This window comes from Dysidea avara, chromosome 1 (genome assembly GCF_963678975.1).
Source record: "Dysidea avara chromosome 1, odDysAvar1.4, whole genome shotgun sequence".
Lineage (NCBI taxonomy): Eukaryota > Metazoa > Porifera > Demospongiae > Dictyoceratida > Dysideidae > Dysidea > Dysidea avara.
The window spans coordinates 8,256,869-8,277,096 of record NC_089272.1 but is presented as its reverse complement, the minus strand read 5'-3'; the positions used below and the strand labels follow the sequence as shown (position 1 = coordinate 8,277,096).

General features: G+C 37.4%; 2 protein-coding genes across 4 annotated transcripts in view; one reads left to right on the top strand and one right to left on the bottom strand.

Moving 5' to 3' along the window:
* Nucleotides 1-20,228, top strand: part of LOC136255230 (polyunsaturated fatty acid 5-lipoxygenase-like) — a 37,976-nt gene that overhangs the window by 6,014 nt on the left and 11,734 nt on the right. For both annotated transcript variants that reach the window (XM_066047963.1, XM_066047957.1), the window contains exons 2-3: nucleotides 9,070-9,474; nucleotides 19,361-19,941. In XM_066047963.1, the coding sequence (XP_065904035.1) occupies nucleotides 9,070-9,474; nucleotides 19,361-19,941 (986 nt within the window). The remainder of the gene's footprint in view (nucleotides 1-9,069; nucleotides 9,475-19,360; nucleotides 19,942-20,228) is intronic.
* Nucleotides 9,075-20,228, bottom strand: part of LOC136255522 (glucose-6-phosphate exchanger SLC37A2-like) — a 39,969-nt gene continuing 28,815 nt past the window's right edge. The window contains exons 6-7 of one of the 2 annotated variants that reach the window (XM_066048327.1): nucleotides 10,435-10,531; nucleotides 9,075-9,493 (exon numbers count right to left, since the gene is read on the bottom strand). In XM_066048327.1, the coding sequence (XP_065904399.1) occupies nucleotides 10,506-10,531 (26 nt within the window). In that variant the 3' untranslated portion in view covers nucleotides 9,075-9,493; nucleotides 10,435-10,505. Of the gene's footprint in view, nucleotides 9,494-10,434; nucleotides 10,532-15,183; nucleotides 15,419-15,509; nucleotides 15,629-20,228 lie in introns of those variants that run through there. The other variant, XM_066048320.1, reaches the window with a different exon arrangement.

Sequence of the window (20,228 nt, the reverse complement as noted above, 5' to 3'; positions counted from 1 at the left end):
CTAGGGGCAACACACTAATGAGCATTACAATCACATATTATGTTACTTACAGCGTTCTTAAATGTTTCGAGATCTATTGTGTCGATGTTAGGAATTTGAAGGGAGTTCCATTGAATAATTGTTCGACGGAGGAAGTATATGGGAGGATTGTGTTCTACTGTGCTTATGTCAGTACTTTAGCACATTCTCTGATCAGCTAGTGACATTGACAGTTGCAAGCATTTATGACCACATGTTAACCAGACTTTGCTGACTATACCTATGGTATTCGACTTTATGATGCACTGCTGCTAGCAGGCTACATCTAGGCTTTCCAGGGCCATGGTCACAAATGTCGGGAAAGTGCAAAATTATTAGATGAACTTTTGAGTACAGACGTTTTTACTTCCGTTTGAATACTTCCGCATTGAGTGAACCACGTGACACGTATTAATTAAGGTGTAGCTACTGTAATCACGCAATGAGCCTTATCCGAAATTACGTCACAGACATAAAAATGGCCGCTGTAGTGTGGGGACATTCGTAAAATTTGTATGGGCGATTATGGGGAGAAATTTTTTGAACGGCAATATCTCAGCCAAGGCGGAAGATATCGAGCTCTAACCAACAGGTATGGTGATAAATTTGCTGAAAGAATAGGAATCTAGCGTTGTTTTGAAAATCAACCGAAAATCGCTTTTACGTACTTATTATAATGTCTTATAGCCATACCTGCTAGTTACAGTCGATATTTTCCTTCTCGGCTGAGATATTGCCGTTTAAAAATTTTCGTCCCATAGTCGCCCATGCAAATTTTACGAATGACCCCACACTACAGCGGCCATTTTTATGTCTGTGACGTAATTTCGGATAAGGCTCATACACAGGTGTTCAAACGGAAACTACCAGGAATTTCAGTTCCGTTTGAAAATTATGCTGCTTGTGTGATTACGTCAACCGGTTCAAAACAACGTGATTACATTATCACGCAAAACGCCTGTACTGAAATCCCCGGTACAGACTTTTTTTCTTCCGTTTGAGTACTTGCGTATTGAATGAACCACGTGACACATACATTACCGAAATACACAAGTGTTCAAACGGAAATAAAAAGTCTGAAAGCTAAAAATCCGTCTGGCCATCTACAATTCCGTTGGCGTCCAAAATTTTTCTTGCCAGGGAGTTGATGCACATGTCGAATGTATTTTTGGGCACACTTTTGACTTATTTATTTATTTTGTTTACTGGACAGGCATACAGTGTCTGGTTCGTCCAGGGGACCAACCCAAAAAACATGAGTAGGGATCGTGGTGAATGTTTCGCGCACCGCCCAAAATTCTGCCTTTAAAAGTCATCCTACAGACATTTTACGCGGTGAAATCACTTTTACGGAATAGTACTAGTCCATATAATACGTAAAACAGCATTACTGAAATACAACAAAACACTTACAGATGGCCGGATATAAAATTTTAAACCCAAACTCCAATTTTAGCCTCACTGCCTCACTCACTGCCTGACCACAGTCGCAAGCCTAGAACCCAAACGAAGCAGCGCACGGTCACCATTTTACGCCACAACAACAAACTCACCAGTGGGATGTGCCTTTTGGGGTTTCGACGAGTGTACGCCCTGTGCGCCTTGTATTTCCTTTTATCTTCAATCAGGTTGGTCATCTTCTTCTTCAAGCACCGAAACCATATTGAGGCGTTAATTTTCCGTATCAACGCTTTTCTGTAGACACCACAAAATTATTTCAAAAAGCGCTTATACTGCTGAAAGAGCAGAGCGCTTATAATTTCAAATGTTGCACGTGAAACATTAGTTGTTACTTCTACTTTTGCCAAAGCCTGGACTGTAATCGACGAAGAGACTTGAAACGGACTGATACTCGACGGCTTGTTCCTCTGAACGCACTGACTCAGCCACTCAGTTCCAGACGGCGAGATCAGCGAGTGATTCATGTGAATAGTACTTTGTATTATATTTCATCCTGTTAGTAGACTAAGCTCCAGACCATGATTATGATTACTGAAAACACAGTTACAAACTGATATGTTCAGGTAAGGAAAACATTATAAATCACATAGATGAGAGGCAATTACAATTTATCTAAAAATACTTTTAGAGATTGGGATTCTACTGTGTCATTTAGTAAATTGTTCCAATCGCGGATAGATTTGGGGTACTAGCTAAATTTATAATGATCTGTTCTAGCAAACGGAATCTCAAAATGGAAGAAGTGGTGGTGGAGGGAGGGATATGTGGTGTTAGTGAAGTAATTTGGGACTGTTAAGACTGATGAGGAGTAAACAATGTTGTAGAAGAGTTTTAATCTAGTCACATATTGTCGGTGTTGAAGTGATGGCCATTGTAGATCTGCTAACATAGATGTAACACTACTGTTATATCGGTAGTCTGGCTTGACCCAACGAGCAGCACGTCGTTGTACCATTTCTATACTTTGTATCTCCTTCTGCAAGTAGGGGTCCCGATCCATACTCCAACAGTGGTCTCACTATACTGGTGTAAGCTAAATATTTAGTTTCTGCAGAACATCTGTAAAGATTACGTTTAACAAAGTAGCATTCTTGTTGCTTTAGAGATAATTTGATTGATATGTGGTGAAAATGACATTTTTGAGAATTCTTAAATAAAGGTGTTGGGTAACTCGCTGCAAAAAGTGATCTCTGATAGTATAGTTGAAAGTAGAGGAAGATGTTAGTCTACTACAGGCAAGTACCACACACTTGGAAGTGTTTAATTCCATTAACCACTTTATTATAAGGTTGAGGGCATGGTGTAATAATAATTGATCTTGCTGACTATTGATAGTTCGATATAATATGCAATCATCTACAAGAAGTTTCAAATGGGATGAGATGCCACACTTGATGTCACTAATGTAGAGCAAAAACATCAATGGGCCAAGAACAGTTCCTTGAGGAGCACCTGACTGAACTTGCACAAAATTTGAATCATGTCCATTCACAACAACATGCTGTGTTCACTGAGTCAGCCAAATCTTTATCCAGTAATAAATTGTACCTTGAATTCTATAGTGAGAAAGCTTGTTTAAGAGTCTACAATGCGGAACCGTAGCAAATGCCTTCCTAAAGTCGATGAAAATCATATCTACTTGGGAAGTATTATCCATGGCCAATTGTATGTCTTCAACAACTGATATGAGCTGAGCCCCAAATTGCTCGTCAATTAATATGTTGTTGGTATTCAGGTGCTCTGCAATGTGGTGATACATAATATGTTCTAATATCTTGCAACAAACTGGAGTTAGTGAAATTGCCGGTAATTGTTGGTGTTGCTTCTATCCCCCTTTTAAAACACAGGTGTTATGTTGGCTTTTAGCCAATCATTTGGTATATGTCTAGATGTTAGGCACTAGATAAAGATAACAGTTAGAATAGGAGCAATCTCTTTTGCACAAAATTTTAGAATCCTGGTAGGAATGTTGTCAGAACCAGATGCCTTACTTGGATCTAAAGTTCCAATGAGGTTTTGTACACCATCACATGAAACTGTAATATCTGGCATTATAGGATGTGGAGTGCTGTTGCAGTTTGGCATATCATTGGTATTCTCTTGAGTAATTACAGACTGAAATTTGTTGTTTAGAACAGTAGCTTTTTCTTTAGGGCTGTTGACAGTATTACCATTTTCATTTAAAGGAGGTATACCATGTTGGTCTTTACGAATGTTCTTTATGTATTTCCAGAAATTCTTGTGATTTGTCTTTTCATTTTTGTTGAATAGGTTGGTTTGATATTGGGTATGAGCATTTCGAATACAGTTAGTGATTTTATTTCTTAGAATACGGTAGTCATTCCAAGCCTTCTCAGTTTGAGGAGATTTAGCTTTGCGATGTAAACGAGTTCGACGGTTCATTAATCTTTTTATAGAAGGGGTAATCTACGGAAGGTTTTTTCTAGATTGTGATGGTTTTTGAGGGATATGTGAAGTATACGTAATTGCATTGTTTATAGCTTGTTTAAAGTTGTTCCAATTACTTTCAACATCGTTGGAGTAGGGATTGCTTGTAAGAAATTGCAGCTGGAAGTCTAATATATCTGATTTAATACCCTCCATATTTCCTTTGTGGTACAGATAGATGGGATGGTCTATTTTATCAAACATGCAGAGGCTTATTTGGTAATTCAAAGCAATAGAGAATTGCATCATGGTCAGAAATTCCTGGAGGTATTTCTACATTTGATATGAGACTAGGATGAGAACACAATAACAAGTCCAGTATATTGTTACCTCGAGTAGGTGAACTAATAAGTTGTTCTAGACCATGATCATTGATAGTATCTACAAAAAATTTGTTAGTGTCAGTGCCATATGTTGGGCTGGGGTTGATGTGGCCATAGCCATCCTGCCATGAGATGTCTGGGAAATTGAAATCACCACCAACTAGCAAACATGGAGAGTTTTCAGAATCTTCGGTGTGCAGTTGTGATAAACAATTCTTCAAACTTAATATAATTGAACATATATACAATGGCTTTTGGTTATGTATGTGGAGTTTCCCCCAAATCATTTCGGCATCGGACTCACAAGAGGTAAGAGCAGACACCTGAAAGGGCCTGTTCGTTCGAACATCTTCTGGCCGAGGTGAATAGAATGCAGACCATCATACTGAGAATGCAGGTCATAGATCTGAATGCCACTGCTACTATGGTCAAAGCATAGGTAAGCTAGGCATGCTACTATGGGCCTATACACTGTAAAAACAAAGGTGTTTCTAAACACTGTTATATTGCCCGTTTTTGTGGGGCTCCCTCAGGGGTGTTTTGTTACATCCATCAGGGTGCTACAAAACTCTCACTAGGGTGTTTGGTAACACTGGATACAAAAGCTCTGAACATTTGAAGGGAGGGTATTGGGGTGGGTCTCACAGGTGTAAGCATGATCACATCTGTAAAGTCAAAGTCCTCAAAGGAAGCCTATAACTATTGAAATGAAATCATAATGCAATACATAACACAGTTACATTTAATGCATATTGTACCTTACTTATAATGGTTACCATTTTGTATTAATAAGCTAACAACCAAGCATCACATTTGATTGTGGGTTCACTATTTTTGACAAAAACACCCTATGGGTGTGAAAAAGCACCCCTAAAGGTGTGGTGTAGCATAACACCTTACATAGGGTGTAACTGAATACCTTTGTTTTTACAGTGTATGCTTCCAATTTTGGCACAGGATGTACTTTAATAAGCTGTAACTAGCTAGCTGTACTGCAACAAAATTAACCAACAATTTTTAAAAATACTAGTGATATATATATATGCTGTAGAAATAATTATTGTCAACCAAGAGTCTATGGTTAGCAGCTTTGATTTAAACAAGGGTAGAGTGTTGCTTTCAATCACTTCATTTGGTAAACATTGCAATCTAAAATGTGAAAAATAAACTAAAATAAATTCGATCACTACTTTTCACAAGCCGTCAGAGTCCTACCCTCTGTGCTACCGCTGATAGCTGCCAGCTGTCTGAATTTTTACTATCATAAATGCAAGACAATATCAAACAGTACGGTAGTACTGTTTAAGTAGGAATCCCCTGAAATGACGTGCGCCGCCAAAACATCGCCTTTAAAAACCAGCTTAGAAACTTCTTACGCGACGAAAATCACCTTTATCGAATAATATTAATAATAGTTTTCCCCCTGTAGCTAGCTGTAGTTTATGTAGTTGTAATAGTTGTTTGTAAGGCCCCTATTTGGTGATTATTAGTTTCTCATCCAGCCTTTCTAATTATTATGATGCGGGCGGGAGGGTATTACCATTATGCCATTATTTTATAATATTAACACACTAATGTACAGACCTTGTCCAAATTGTCTTTCTTTCTTACTACAAACATTTCCTTCACTACTTTTCGTGATCGCCAACTGTTTTTTGACAGTCAACTGAAAGCCTGCTTTGATGAAGTCGATAGAACACGATTGCAACAGGTACTGCAGCAATTTGCTGAGGAAAACAACAGTTATCCTGGCGATATATAGCGCATTGTAGCGTTCATCAACTAAAAATTATATCAGTTTGGTATCACGTGTTCTTCTGAGCATGCAGAAAGTAAATAATGGCTTACCATGCGGTAGCTTAAGAAGGATGCGGGGGGTGGATGAGAAACTAATAATCACCAAATAGGGGCCTAATTGTAATAGTTATTTCGAAGTGGATATTTAGCCGGTCACCGTGCAAATATTTATTTAGCCGGTCGTTTGTTGGGAAGTGTCACCTATAACTCTAGTATCAAACACACTAGTTGTATGAAGGTAAGTTTTGGGTGAGTTCGAGGCGAGCTAGGGTTGGAGCGAGTGAAGCGAGGGTCCCGACGAAGCCGGGCCAACCATACAGGCAGTGAAAGTCATCATTACGTTTAACAGGCAAACGTCAGGTTAGCGTTAGGGTTAGGGTAGGGTTCAGCTTTGGTTTCTTCTTCACTGGTATGGTTAGACTATATAGTATTTATATTTGTAACATTTAAATAGTACAAAAACAAGAGGAGTAGTCAGCAAGCACTGGTGGTACAGTGGTAGAGCGTTGGTACTCTAAACCTGGATGTGTGGGTTCGAGTCTAGGTCACATCACACTTTTTTTCTTCGTTTCTTAAACCTTTTTGTGTCACGATTTTTTCTAAGTTTTTTTTAAATTGCAATGACCGGCTAAATATCTACTAGTTATTTACTTTAAACGGAAAAAATGCATCCATATAGCATCAAATGTAGCGTTAAAAACAACAAAACACTTACAGGTGGCCGGATATAAAATTTTTAAAAATCGCCCAAAACTCCAATTTTAGTTTCACTGCCTCACTCACTGCCTGACCACAGTTGCAAGCCTAGAGCCTAAACGAAGCAGCGCATGGTCACCATTTTACGCCACAACAACAAACTTACCGGTGGGATGTGCCTTTTGGGGTTCCGACTAGTGTACGCCCTGTGTGCCTTGTCCTTTCTTTTATTTTCAATTTTTTTTGATGTTTTCCTTTACTTTTTTCACAATTAAAAGCTCAACTTTGGAAATGTTAGATATATTAAATACAAAATTCTAACTAGTTTAACTACCAAACTAAGTACTTTAACTACAAAACTAGCTACCTGCACTACAAAACAACCAATTACGCTGCTTGTCTTCTCCTTCATCCAACGAAACCATACCGAAGTGTTAATTTTCCATATCAACACTTTCATAATCGGGCATAAAAGACGCCACAAAATTATTTAAGGTACTTAGACTACGCTACTGTACGGAGATACCCGGTACTCCACGGTACCGTTTGCAAAGAAATTTTGACGTTAAAAAATTCGACAAATTTGATGAATCGGTTTAATTCGTAAATTTAATTTAAATCCGTCAAATGTTTATAAGCGCCCTTAAAAGTGCAGGTTTGCCTACAATTTCTTCATTTTCGTCAACATTTTATTCGTCAAATCTGCTGTAGTCTGAATTCGTCAAATTTTTCTTACGTCTAAATTTCCTTGCGTACGGTAGGTCACAACTTCACGCCCATTCTTTATTCTACGTATTATCGATCTATCGATCGAGACCACGATGAACACGCCCCTTTTATGCTAGCTGTATTTGTGACCACATACCTTCAAGTTGGTAGGCTGACTCAAGGTACTGTAGTCTAATAGTACTATGAATCGGTCGATACCACGATGACCACACCCCTTTTTGGGCAAGCACACATCTTTGCAGGCTGATTCGACATACCCTAATACAGCAGTCACCCTAATAGAACAGTCACATGTTTATAGCTAGCTGTATGCTTTATCAAAAAACTAAAAGAACTAGTATATTAAAAATTATAAGTTTAAAAATGAAGTAGGAATCCAAGCGATAAAAAGTAGTGAAACAAGAGATTAACAATGGTAGCTATTACAGTATAGCTCAGTGGGAAATCCCTACAAATAATTGTTATACCATGCCAAAGTATGGATTTCCCACTGAGCTATACTGTAATAATAGCTACCATTGTTAATCTTTTGTTTCACTACTTTTTATCGCTTGGATTCCTACTTCATTTTTAAGTTTAATTTTTAATATATTAGTTTAAAATATGATCTAGCCTATATTAAAGAAGATAAAGCTGAATTAGCACTTTACAGTGGCCAGCAATTAGCAAGTGTCGCCAAGCTACAAAAAAGTGTTTGGCCCCCCTTAAAAACCAGGGTGAAAAAAGATGTGACATCCAAGGTGATGGCCAAGAAATGACTAAGTTAATGGCAACGACAATTCAGGTGCCACCTTCAATACTATAAACTCAAAGATATATATGGAGATCTTAACTCTCTTTTACAGTTTACCCCAGGGATTTCAATAAAAGTACCTCAAGATGCAGTCTTGAGATAGCCATTTCAAAAAGTTTCCATGTTGTGGTCCACTTTTTGATTAAAAATTGCCTTACAATCTAATTTATACAGTATAAATTAAAGTCGCCTTATCAAACCTTGCATGTATGTATTTATATTATTATGGTTTTTTTAAAATTTTATCCTTATTTTCTTAAAATTATTTCCATATTTCAATCATTTCCTTCCTAGATCACAGCTATTGTTCAAAATTTCCAGGGGTGTATGCCCCAGCAGACCAACTAGTTAGCCTTACAGTCTTCCCTTTACTGCATGGCACTTTGCTACTTCACTTTAACTATTTGGACAATCATGACAATATACACCACAAAATACTTCAAACATACTGTGTATCAGGGTTTTATGAGGGGAAAAGATTTAGCAATTTTTTGTGGATTAGTAGCTATCCGTGAAAATCCCCCCTCCTCCTTGAAATTTGCAGCTTGTTAAAAATGGCATGGTTTAAGTATAAATGCACGACTAAAATCTCCCCCCTCGAAATTTTCAATGGTGGTCAACCTGCAAAATATCTCCCCCTCCCACACACTATACAATTAAATAATTTGTTTAATTTGAACTATGTGTAACAATCTCCCCTCCCCACGGTTAATTGTAATAGTTTTTAAAGCCACTGATAGTATTTAGAATGCACCTTTTTATAAATAATATATAATTGTTATATAATATATACATGTTTTATAGAGGGAAAGTACTATTACGGAGTGAGGATTGTGACTGGACACCAAGTAGGAAGCTATGCAACATCTATAGATGTCTTTTTTACTCTGGCTGGTTGTAAATCAGAGACGAAGAAAATCTCTCTTAGTCTGTTCCAATGGTTGCAAGCAACTAATTCCTTCCATAAGGACACCTATGATGACATGATCATAGAGACAGATGACCACTTGGGAGATGTCCAAATAGTTGGTGTGGGTTTAAAAGATGATATATTTTCTAAAATAAAAGCACGTGTAATTAATTGTCACTGGTATGTGAACTACATCAGCATCACTGATTTCCAGGAGGATAATGAAGTTGAAAGTCGCTTTCCTTGCTACCACTGGCTGGGGTATGACAACAAGGAATTGACCGTCCCAGCTAAAATTTGTAAGTGGATATTGACATTCTATAATAGATATTAGAAAACAATAATAATAATATTGAAGCAACATCTAATAGCAAAAAAATTAAACTCATAGGTTTAGTGGTTGTTGAGTTACACTTGTCTGAAGGCATCAGGCAGGGCAGTTAATAAGTCTGTCAGTGGAAAATTCCATAAATTATGTTTTAAAATTCCTTGTTGAGTGTTTTGGGTCACACTGAAGGCACTCTTGTGCTGGATTATACCTAACTAGTACTAACTGTTATTAGTGATCATGAAGGTTTGGACTTTTCTGGTAAAAATATCACCCTAAAAATGGTGCCTGGCATGATATATCGATAATATCAAATAATATCGATATAAAAAGGTGGTGATATAGCCAATTAATTATATTGATGTATAATGATATAGTATAATGATGTCGGGGAGGCCAGACATATGGCATTTGATTAAATTATGGTTTAGTGGTGGTAACATGCCAACCCCAAAGTAAATTGTGAGGTTTTAGGTTTGTATGAAGTGCCAGCCACTTGTCTCAGCTGTATAACAGTGGTAAAATGCATTTAGAACCTGGTAAATATGAGTAGCTTTTACTTGTGGTACACCTTAAATTTTGATTTACAATGAGGAAGGAATATGTACCTGTTTGCCTTGCAAATGTTACACTTAGTTCTATCATGATATATGTTCATATCGTGATATAAATCTTGGTGATGTATGATATAGAGTTTTTCTATATCGTGGAAGCACTAATAATTATACTACTTATGTACTGTACCTGCTCCCAGGTAAGCAGGTATAAAGCACTGCCGCACATGTGTATGAATAATACAGCACGAGGGGCATGTTGAGAGACTAATAAAGCATGAGGTGAAGTTGAATGCCTTATTACATCTCAAGACACCTCCGAGTGCTGTATTTTCATGCACACAAGCATAGGTGGTGCTTCAAGTGGTATATAGTACTTTCTGAGTCATCTTCCTTGGAGCATTCATCACGAGTACTTCAACTGCTTCAGCTCTCAACCATCAGACCTCTAGTAAGTGTCCATAAAGTCTGTTTCTAGTAGTAGAACCAACAAATAGGATTAGATTGTTTAGTTTTAGCACATGATAGCTGTGTTGTTTATGAATAAGTTAATTAACATACTTTTCATAGCTGTACTCTATCTACCACATAACTGTTCTTTATTTCATGAAGAACCCTGGCTACTTTATGACTAATAAAGCTCTCTTTGGTGCTTTGATCCTCCCATTCAAAGTACCATATATATATATACACAACTTTAGCATGGGCATTCAGAGGGGCCACTAGGGGTTTAACTCACATATTGCCTGGGAAAAATCTTGATATTGCCCAGGAAATATCATGGGAACATGATCTCCAACCAGTTCAAAGATACAATAAGCTTTGACTCATTATAATTATTGAGCGACACAGAACATTCAATTATGGGTTTGGGTTTACAGGTTAGTGTAGTTGCTAAGTCTCAATCAGTTGGCAGTTTATAAATGATGAGGTTTTGCTGATATACCTACCATATGTGACCAGATTTTACAGAACCGATCCAAATCGCACACCAGGCAAAATCAAACTAACACCACCAGTGGATAGCTACACTATCGTACTACAAGTTTTGACCCTCAGCACTACTCAAACTACACGAGGCTGGTTTTTACACACGTCTTGTCTGGGTGGTGTGGAGTGCTCAAATGGCGGTTTCAGGCCTTGTGAAGGACCTGGCTTGGCAAGAATCAGTGGTTTACTGGTGGACAGCCTTATAATGTTGGCCAGACGTGTTCCCTGTTGATTTTGCTACATATCAGCCACTAAGGAGCCAGCACAGCCCTGTAATCTCGTGTCTGGAGTCCAATCGTGGTCTGCCTCCATTTTGAGGTCTATCTCTTGCCCTCCCGCCACCCCCCAGCCTCCACCCCCCAGCCTCCACCCCTTTGTGAGCACTCGTGATACTACCTCGCTCGTCCAACTGCTCAGATTTTCTATCTTATTTGGCGGAAAACTGTACAAGCAGCTACAAGTACTGGAAGTGTCTCGAAAGGTAACAGATTGATGCATCTTTTGTGTAAATTTCATATGCGTGCTTGCTATCCTTGGAGAGTTATGCTGGCTTCAATTCTTTAAAACCGTTTATCTAGTATGCCCAAAATTTTACCTATTATGCTTTTGAGCATTGCTAAAAAATTAAGCCTATTATGCTCAAAATTATGCTTTCAAAATCAAGATTATGCTCTAGAACAGACTGTTTTATTAGAGTATATCAGCCTTTCCTGACTGCTCTATTAGAGTAAGTGACTGCTCTATTAGAGTAAGTGACTGCTCTATTAGAGTATCTCGATCTTATTTCTGCAAAGTGTGAATAACCAACAAAGAAACGGTTTAATAAGTTATATTACGTGTTTTTAAATATGAAATGCACTAATAATACTATTGGCAGTGAATATTTGCTTTCTTTCAGGCACGCGTATTGCGCATTTAATTAATTTTTCAAAAATCGTCCCTATTATGCTGGCATTATGCTTGATGCTTTTGGTCACCTATTATGCTTTAAATTATGCTGGCATAATCGGCCGGTGCCTACGTTTATCTCGAAACTTCTAATGTGCGATTTTGATGGTTTTTCCAAAATCCAGTCACATATAACCTATACATTTTGAAGGGCAATTTTTTTGTGGTTGAACAATGTTGCTAAAATTTTTATTTTATTTTTTTTGATTTGTAAATACCCTCAAAATGTATTAGACTATATGGAGGACTAAATATTTCAAGGATAAACTTTTGCTGGTATCTCCCAAATCGTGAAATCAGTGAACATTTCCCCCTAGAAATATTTAGGCTATACGGTTATACACCCTTCACCCTCAGGCTTGAAGACCTCATGTTTCGAGTATATGTATCAGCAAATTCCCTTGCAGCCACGGTATATCTATTAAATATACTACCTGTGATTTGAGGTATATATGTCTATTATATACAACCTGCCAAGACTCACACAAGCATGGTATATGGATAGTTGTATATACCACCCACCAGACCTGTAAAGTGGTCTCAGACATGTGAACTATATTCAGTGGGCGTATGTTGACATCAATGAATGCCCTGTATCTGCCATTGAGAACAATATGTGAAAGTTTCCTAGAACCAATTTGCTTACTTTAACAGTTGTGAGAATGGTGTGTAAATTATGAATAGTTCCAATTTTTATTGCTATGTGATAGACAACAGATAAGACTACTGAAATCTTACCCATGAAAACTGACATGTTTGCATAACACATTTGCATTTCAAGCAAAAAGAAATGAAACACAAAGGAAGACAAAGGTACATCGATGGATGAATCCGACTTATTGTGGTATGCCAAAAGGTGCGTGTCATACAGAAGCCGTGTCCAACAGTAAAAGTGTCAAGTCAGTAGCATTAACCATTATTACTGAGTTACACTGAAAGCATCAGTGAGGTAGTCAATTAGTTAAAATAAATTTTTGGCAAGCCATCGGAAGCATTTCGTACTAATGGTATGCTTAGTCTAGGTTCATAATTATCCCTATGCTGCCTAGGATATTGCACTGTTGTAAATAACTCACTTTTCAGAATATGATTGTTAGGGCGAGTGTTCATACACAAATTAATGTGATAACATGTCTGGCATCATCCTTTCCTTTGATATGGTAATTATGTAAACAAGCAAGTAGAAGGAAGTTTAAAGGTGGATTAAGGAACAAGAGAATATCTAAACAGTAGTGAAACAAGATAGGTTGCTTTATGTGAGTTCCTTTGTTGAGGTAGCTTGTGTGCATATCATCTAATTTGGTGTATTGCACTTACGTACATACACCCCTCATTCTTAGTCATCAGAAATTTACTGTTGATAAACCCTCACCGAATTTCCTCTGACTTCGGATTTGGGGTGTATCTAAGTGCAATACATCTTGTAGACATGGTTTATGTATTTAATTTACATATTATATATACATACTTTACTTCTTGAGACTGATAATAATCACTTTGATTCAACATGCAACGACTGCAATGCATAACTTAAAAAAAATAAAATGAAGTAGGGATCCAATTAACAAAAATAGCAATATACAAATGATGGTATTTTACAGCATACCCATGTGGGCAAGTACATAGGAATTTTCCACATAGTTGTGCTGTACTATATTTACTATACCATCATTTATGTCTCTCTTGTTCACCACGTTTGATTATTTTGATCCACTATTTTTACTACAACTTTTTGTTATATACATATGTAACCAGGCATGGTTCAAGGGGGCTTCACCAGTCTCCAGAAGCCAGTTTGCTTTTAAAATGAGTAATGTCTGTAATGACATTTCTTGATGTTGTGATTATGTTTCGTGTATTATCTATGATGTCACAAAACAAAATGGCTGTGGGGACTTTGTACAGGGAGGTATTGGGTGAGATACACTGTAGTGTTTCCGTATGATAGCGTTTATAAATTCGAAAAAGAGCAAAGGTGAAGTATAAAGTTAGTCAGTATAGGTATTGTATTATAATGCAACACACAATACAAATAATTGTCTGAATTTAAAATTTTCGGTCTGCTTTCTATGTTGGAGCGCGTTTTGCACCATCACAGTATGTGTACTACTTCTTACCTTTACTATCTCCTGTTCATGTGTAAAAACCTACAGACAACATCTATTTCAAATACTGTGTGCCAGAGTCTCTGAAGCCCCGCACTAACATGGCCATTTTGTCAATTATAGCATCTAATTTCATCATTGCCGATATCATCGATTGGATCAAGACTCACGGTAGTGAGTTGTGAGGCCAAGAAGCACAAAGCGTGCGCCCACAATAATAAACACGCGACCACTACTGTGAGTCATTTACACGAGGGATCGATTACGCAATCTTTTAAAATCCGCATGGCGAAATCTCAGGCTTACTAAAAGATTCCACCTCAAAACCAGGGGCATGTAACCTTTGTATAATGAGTAACTACCACACGAAAAGTCAGGCAAATTGTTGGAGTAGTTTGTTCCATCGCCCACCCATTTACCATGCATTAATGAAATTATTTATTCAAATGTGCATCATTCTTTTTTTCATTTTCTTCGTCATTGCATCCCATTGAAGCAATTTTCTTTCAACCATGAAGTCGTATTGTAAAAAGGCTGCGGCTACCAAGGGCTTTTTACACAATGTATCTGTACATTTAATTTCGCTAAAAGTTGTTTGTTAGTTTATGAGATCACTTTTGTGCTCTTTGAAGATTCAAACTTGCCGCCATGACATCGAGGTGTGAGGCACTCGCCTCAATTCCTAAACCCAAATACTGTGGAAGTAGGCAAGGTCATTAGCCATAGCGTGCTGGCTGATTTGATAGACACTGTGCTGTCAACTCTTGGTTTAATTGTGAGCAGTCACTGATTTATTTTAATTTTGCCACTGTCATGATGATGCCTCCACTGACTCGTCAGCGTGACTCCGGCCCATGCAGGGCCGTACATAGCCATAGCCAGCTGTTTCATACCCGCTGTAGTGATAGTTGAAGTAATTTACTGCTACATTACCCGTGTACATCTCTAATCCCGCCCCAGCCCTTCAGTGCCTGTGAAACTTCAGTGTTGACTTAAAAGACCAGTGGCATCAGTGCATCACCTTTCAGTCACAGCACTTCATAGACCCTCGTGTAACCACCCACAATTATAGAAACTCTTTAATGATAGCATGATATATTGTAATAGTAAACATTTACATCCCATAAAATTTATAAAAAAAATGACTACAATGTCACAAGAAGTCAGATACACTAGTGTTTGGCTATGAAGTACCACCAAGAGTTCATAATATAGTAGTGGGGTCTTGGTACCACATATTATTTTTTCTTCACTATTTGCGTGATTTGTCCAGTGACCATAAACTCACCCGCCAACAGTCGCAACATCAGTATCCACCCTGCATATACAGAAAGGGATACAGTATGGTAAGGCACAGCTAACTAAAAACATGTAATCATAGTCAGACTAACATGTCAACAAACACTTACTTCCACTATTATGATTATTGTTAAAGTGAGCATCCAACATAGTCATTCCCAAGATGTATTCAGCATAATGCAGCAGTTGATGAACAATTTTGGAGTATAACTTCTTTTGTAGTTCTCACCTACATTGTTGACATAACAATTTTTGTTGCTAGGAGACATATAAACTAGGAGGGACTAATGGTTATAGCATAATGGTAAACAAGTTACAACAGCAAAGGAAATTTTAATAAACTAGCAGTGATTGGATAGTTGATAGATAAAAGTAGAAGACAATTTATAGTTTTCCAGTCCTGATCGTTTGAGGATAAGCACATTAGCTACTATAAGCATGAAAAAAGCAAGACAGACTAAATTTCAACACAAGGTTTATGATGCAAACTCATTATGCACCTACCAATGTGTTACCCTACCACCCCCCTCGGATGTAAGTGGGGCTTTATTGACATGAAACTGCTGCTTCACTATGGGGCATTTGACAATCATCCAAGTATTTTTTCTACACTATGTCAAATCCCCCCACGTTGCAACTGGAGCCAATGGTGGAGATTCGACACAATAGGTTTGCCCTACCATGGGGCATTTAACATTCGGTTGTGCCCATTGTAGCCCCATATATGTCCGAGGGGGGTAGTAGGGCAATACATTGATACGTGCATTATCTATGGTATGGTGCATCTACAGGGGTAAGTAGATTAAGCCCGTACCTTGCGGGCCTAAGCATGTTCCTCTCCTGTTTTGAAAACTAATCTTTCATTGCCTGCCCCTAACTGGAGTTTGCCTGACACCTTCAACATCACACAAAGGTATCTAAATGGTTAATATTTAGCTTTGACCATTGGCACACTGTAAATTCAGAAGTGTGAAGTTCATCATACTAAGTGACCGCAGGAGTCATACCATCAATTTACAGTGCAAACTACAACACTCACCAATTATATCAGAGTAAACATAACTCTATATATCTGCCCAGTTACTATATAGTAGGGTCCATGGTTGTCTCAGATCTGCTCATATTATTATCACATCAATCAATTGATGCATAGTAATTATGTATGTACGCATTGAGCTGAGCCTCAAAAATATCAACTCATTTGTAGTATTGACTTACCCACTAATCATTCAAATGCCTGACACATTATTTATAGCCAAAGTTTTCACCATACATTATATGAAGCCATAACCTTTGTTGTCATCACCAACCATCTTGGTTGGTTGAAACGTTGAGAAAAATCCTCTTTCATTTTTAGCTGTTTTCTCAGGGTTTAGCTCAACTTGTTCACGGTACAGCTAGAACAAGCCAGCTAGCTACGAGGCTCTACACAAGCATAGTATATAGCTAATCCCAGGAAGCTACTATGGCATAGGAGATTCCTGTCTAAAATTACGACTGTAGTTATATAGCCGTTTACAATGACTTAGCTCAGTATATACACGAACTTACCCAGCAATTCACAGGGAAAATAGCGCACGGTGTGATGCATTCAGTGCCGTCAGGCGGCATGTCCATTCCGAGGCATACATTCAGCAACAACTCGCAGCTGATTTGGCTCCACTTGTCGCGCACAGATTTCGACTAGACTAATTATATCACCAACCCACTGCTTCAGCAAGAACAGTAGCCTCGACTTCGCCGGTTTATATTTACATGAAACATCACGCGAGATATCACGTGAGTCCTTGCAGGAATTTGAACATTATTTTCACAGTTTGAATGAATTTTCTCTTAGCTAGTCACTTTTAGTAGTGTTTCTAAACACTGAACTTGGAAGCTTTGCTACTAATTTAGCTAGCTAATCTGTTGCTGAAGCTGTTATTATGCATGCATGCATGCATGCAGTGTCTCCTATGTAATATAATACCTAACTGTGTGTTCTCTATTCAACAAAAAGTAGTGATATCCTGTGCCAAAAACAGCCCAGCTGTGAAAAAAGGCGAGCCCACGAATGCACAAGTACATGTTCATGGAGTAACCAAAAGACATGATATCAAAATCTGGCCAAGAAAGCATTTACAGTATAGGCACTTTTGTGCATTCATTTTCTATATGTTTCACATTATCACATCCAGCTAGCTGTACATGTGTGCTTGCAATATAAACAATACTACTGAGATGATAAAAGATGATTACACTACATTGTTACCAAAATTAGTTTAACTGAAAATTTACAATTGGTTTCTACTTGGCCATCTTTTTGCACTGTATATTAAAATAAAAAGATGGCCAAATAGAAACCAATTGTAAATTTTTAGTTAAATTAATTTTGGTAACAATGCAGTGTAATATCTTTTATCATCTCAGTAGTATTGTTTATATTGCAAGCACACATGTACAGCTAGCTGGATGAGATAATGTGAAGCATATAGAAAATGAATGCACAAAAGTGCCTATACTGTAAATGCTTTCTTGGCCAGATTTTGATATCATGTCTTTTGGTTACTCCATGAACATGTACTTGTGCATTCTTGGCCTCGCCTTTTTTCACAGCTGGGCTGTTTTTGGCACTGGTTTAATATAATAAAGCAATTAAGTGGCCACATATAAAAAATTAGCCACAAAATTATCTAAAATGGCTTCTCCATCACTTTCCAGCATGTTAAGTACCTCTAAATATAATTATTAAAATGCACTTCAAATTTATTGTAACTTTTGGAATTGTTTTATTGTGACTGCAAATTTTATTATAAGGAAATTGTGAAACAATACTATGGAGTGAGGTGATTGTATATAGTTACTATATAGCAGTATGAGCTACTAATATTATCACTTAGAATCCCCTTTTCAAGCAACATTCTAGAACCACCCTTTGCATGTGACTGATTTAAGAAAAAAAATTATCGTATATAAATACTGACTTCTTTTAATTATTAGAGTATCTTGCATCTTAATTGCAGATCTTGAGCATTCAGGAGCATGGTCATAATACCTCTGTTCTCTACAGCAAAACTGATCAGTATAAGAGCAGCTAGATCATTAGATACATGCTATTGCTATGTAGTAAAATATCAATAAATATTTTGAGTTATTTATTTTAGCTCATGTTTTTGAAATGGCAATTAGTATATATATAAAGCAAATGGGGTCAATGTTCATTAGTTCTTTCACCTATTACAGGTATAGGTGAATATGCCTGAGTGGTCTAGCTATACATGCTAGTTTATACCACTACTGTTTATGTATGTATGTATGCATGTGTGTGTGTGTGTAGTGTGTGTGTGTATGTATGTATGTATGTATGTGTGTAGTGTGTGTGTATGTATGTATGTATGTATGTATGTATGTATGTATGTATGTATGTATGTATGTATGTATGTATGTATGTATGTATGTATGTATGTATGTATGTATGTATGTATGTATGTATGTATGTATGTATGTATGTATGTATGTATGTATGTATGTATGTATGTATGTATGTATGTATGTATGTATGTATGTATGTACGTATACAGTATGTATGTATGTACGTATACAGTATGTATGTATGCACAGGGGCGTAGCCAGACTTTTGTGATACCAGAACAGACCTAGCTATAGACTGACTCCTGCTTTGGTAGGGTAAGACTAATAAAAGATGACTGGTTGCTGACAACAGCTTCCCTCTACCAACTATATATTGTATTCATTTATCACTGATAAAGTACATAAATCCTTACATAGCTTGCTACACTGCTTCTGTGAATACTGTGACTGCTTTATTAGAGTGATTCGTTGCTCTATTAGAGAATCTCTTTAAACAGTGCACAATTATTGATGCCTGGGCCTGGGTTGGGGTACCCGGGTTCTGGTTACATCCCTGTGTATGCATGTATGCCTTTATGTATGTATGTATACATATGTGTGTTTTATATAGGCATCCAGAAAGATATAATGCATGAGCCAGCACTCTTAGAACAAAGAAGTCAGCAAATTGCTAACAGAATGGAACAATACAAGTGGAAGGAGTATCCTAATTTGCCATCACATTTTGATGATACCATGCCATTTCCAATTGATGAGGAATTTCATCGTGTTAAAGAGGTGAATTTCCTAATCAATGCATTCCGAGGAATATTTTTTAATGGGGAAGTCACTACAGCTGCAGTGAGTGCTGTTGATAATGTCATCCAAAAGGCACTTGAAATTGAAAAAAGTACACTCACAACACCTAACAGTCTTTATATATTTGAACAGCTTCCTCAGCGATTACTTATCAAGCAAATTGAAAATAGGAAAAAAGATCCAGCAGAAGTTACCAAAGAAGATGGTCCAGAATTGATGATCTGTCAAGCACATCGCTGGATAACTGATGAGGAGTTCGGTCGGCAGATCCTTAATGGTGTCAATCCTGTGGTGATTCGTAGATGCTCTGTCCTACCTGACAACTTTCCTGTCACAAACGACATGGTTAAGGATTTGCTTGTGAGAAATATGTCTCTACAAGAGGAGATGAAGGTTTGTTAAAGAAATCTGTACATTGTAACGAAATATGATTAGATGGGAATTTTGACAATGGTTGAAAATTATTTATTTTTCATCATAAAACTGTATGGTAGAAATGCACACACTAATTGGCACAATGAATTATCACTTAAACTGATTCAAGAAATTACGCTTTGAATTAAAGCACAATTATAGTCTATTCACGTTCACCTGAGCCCTCGTTTCTTGTTAATAACTCTTGTTACATGGACCAACTGTCCAAAAATTCAGTAGTGCTGTGAAACCGTTTAAACACTATT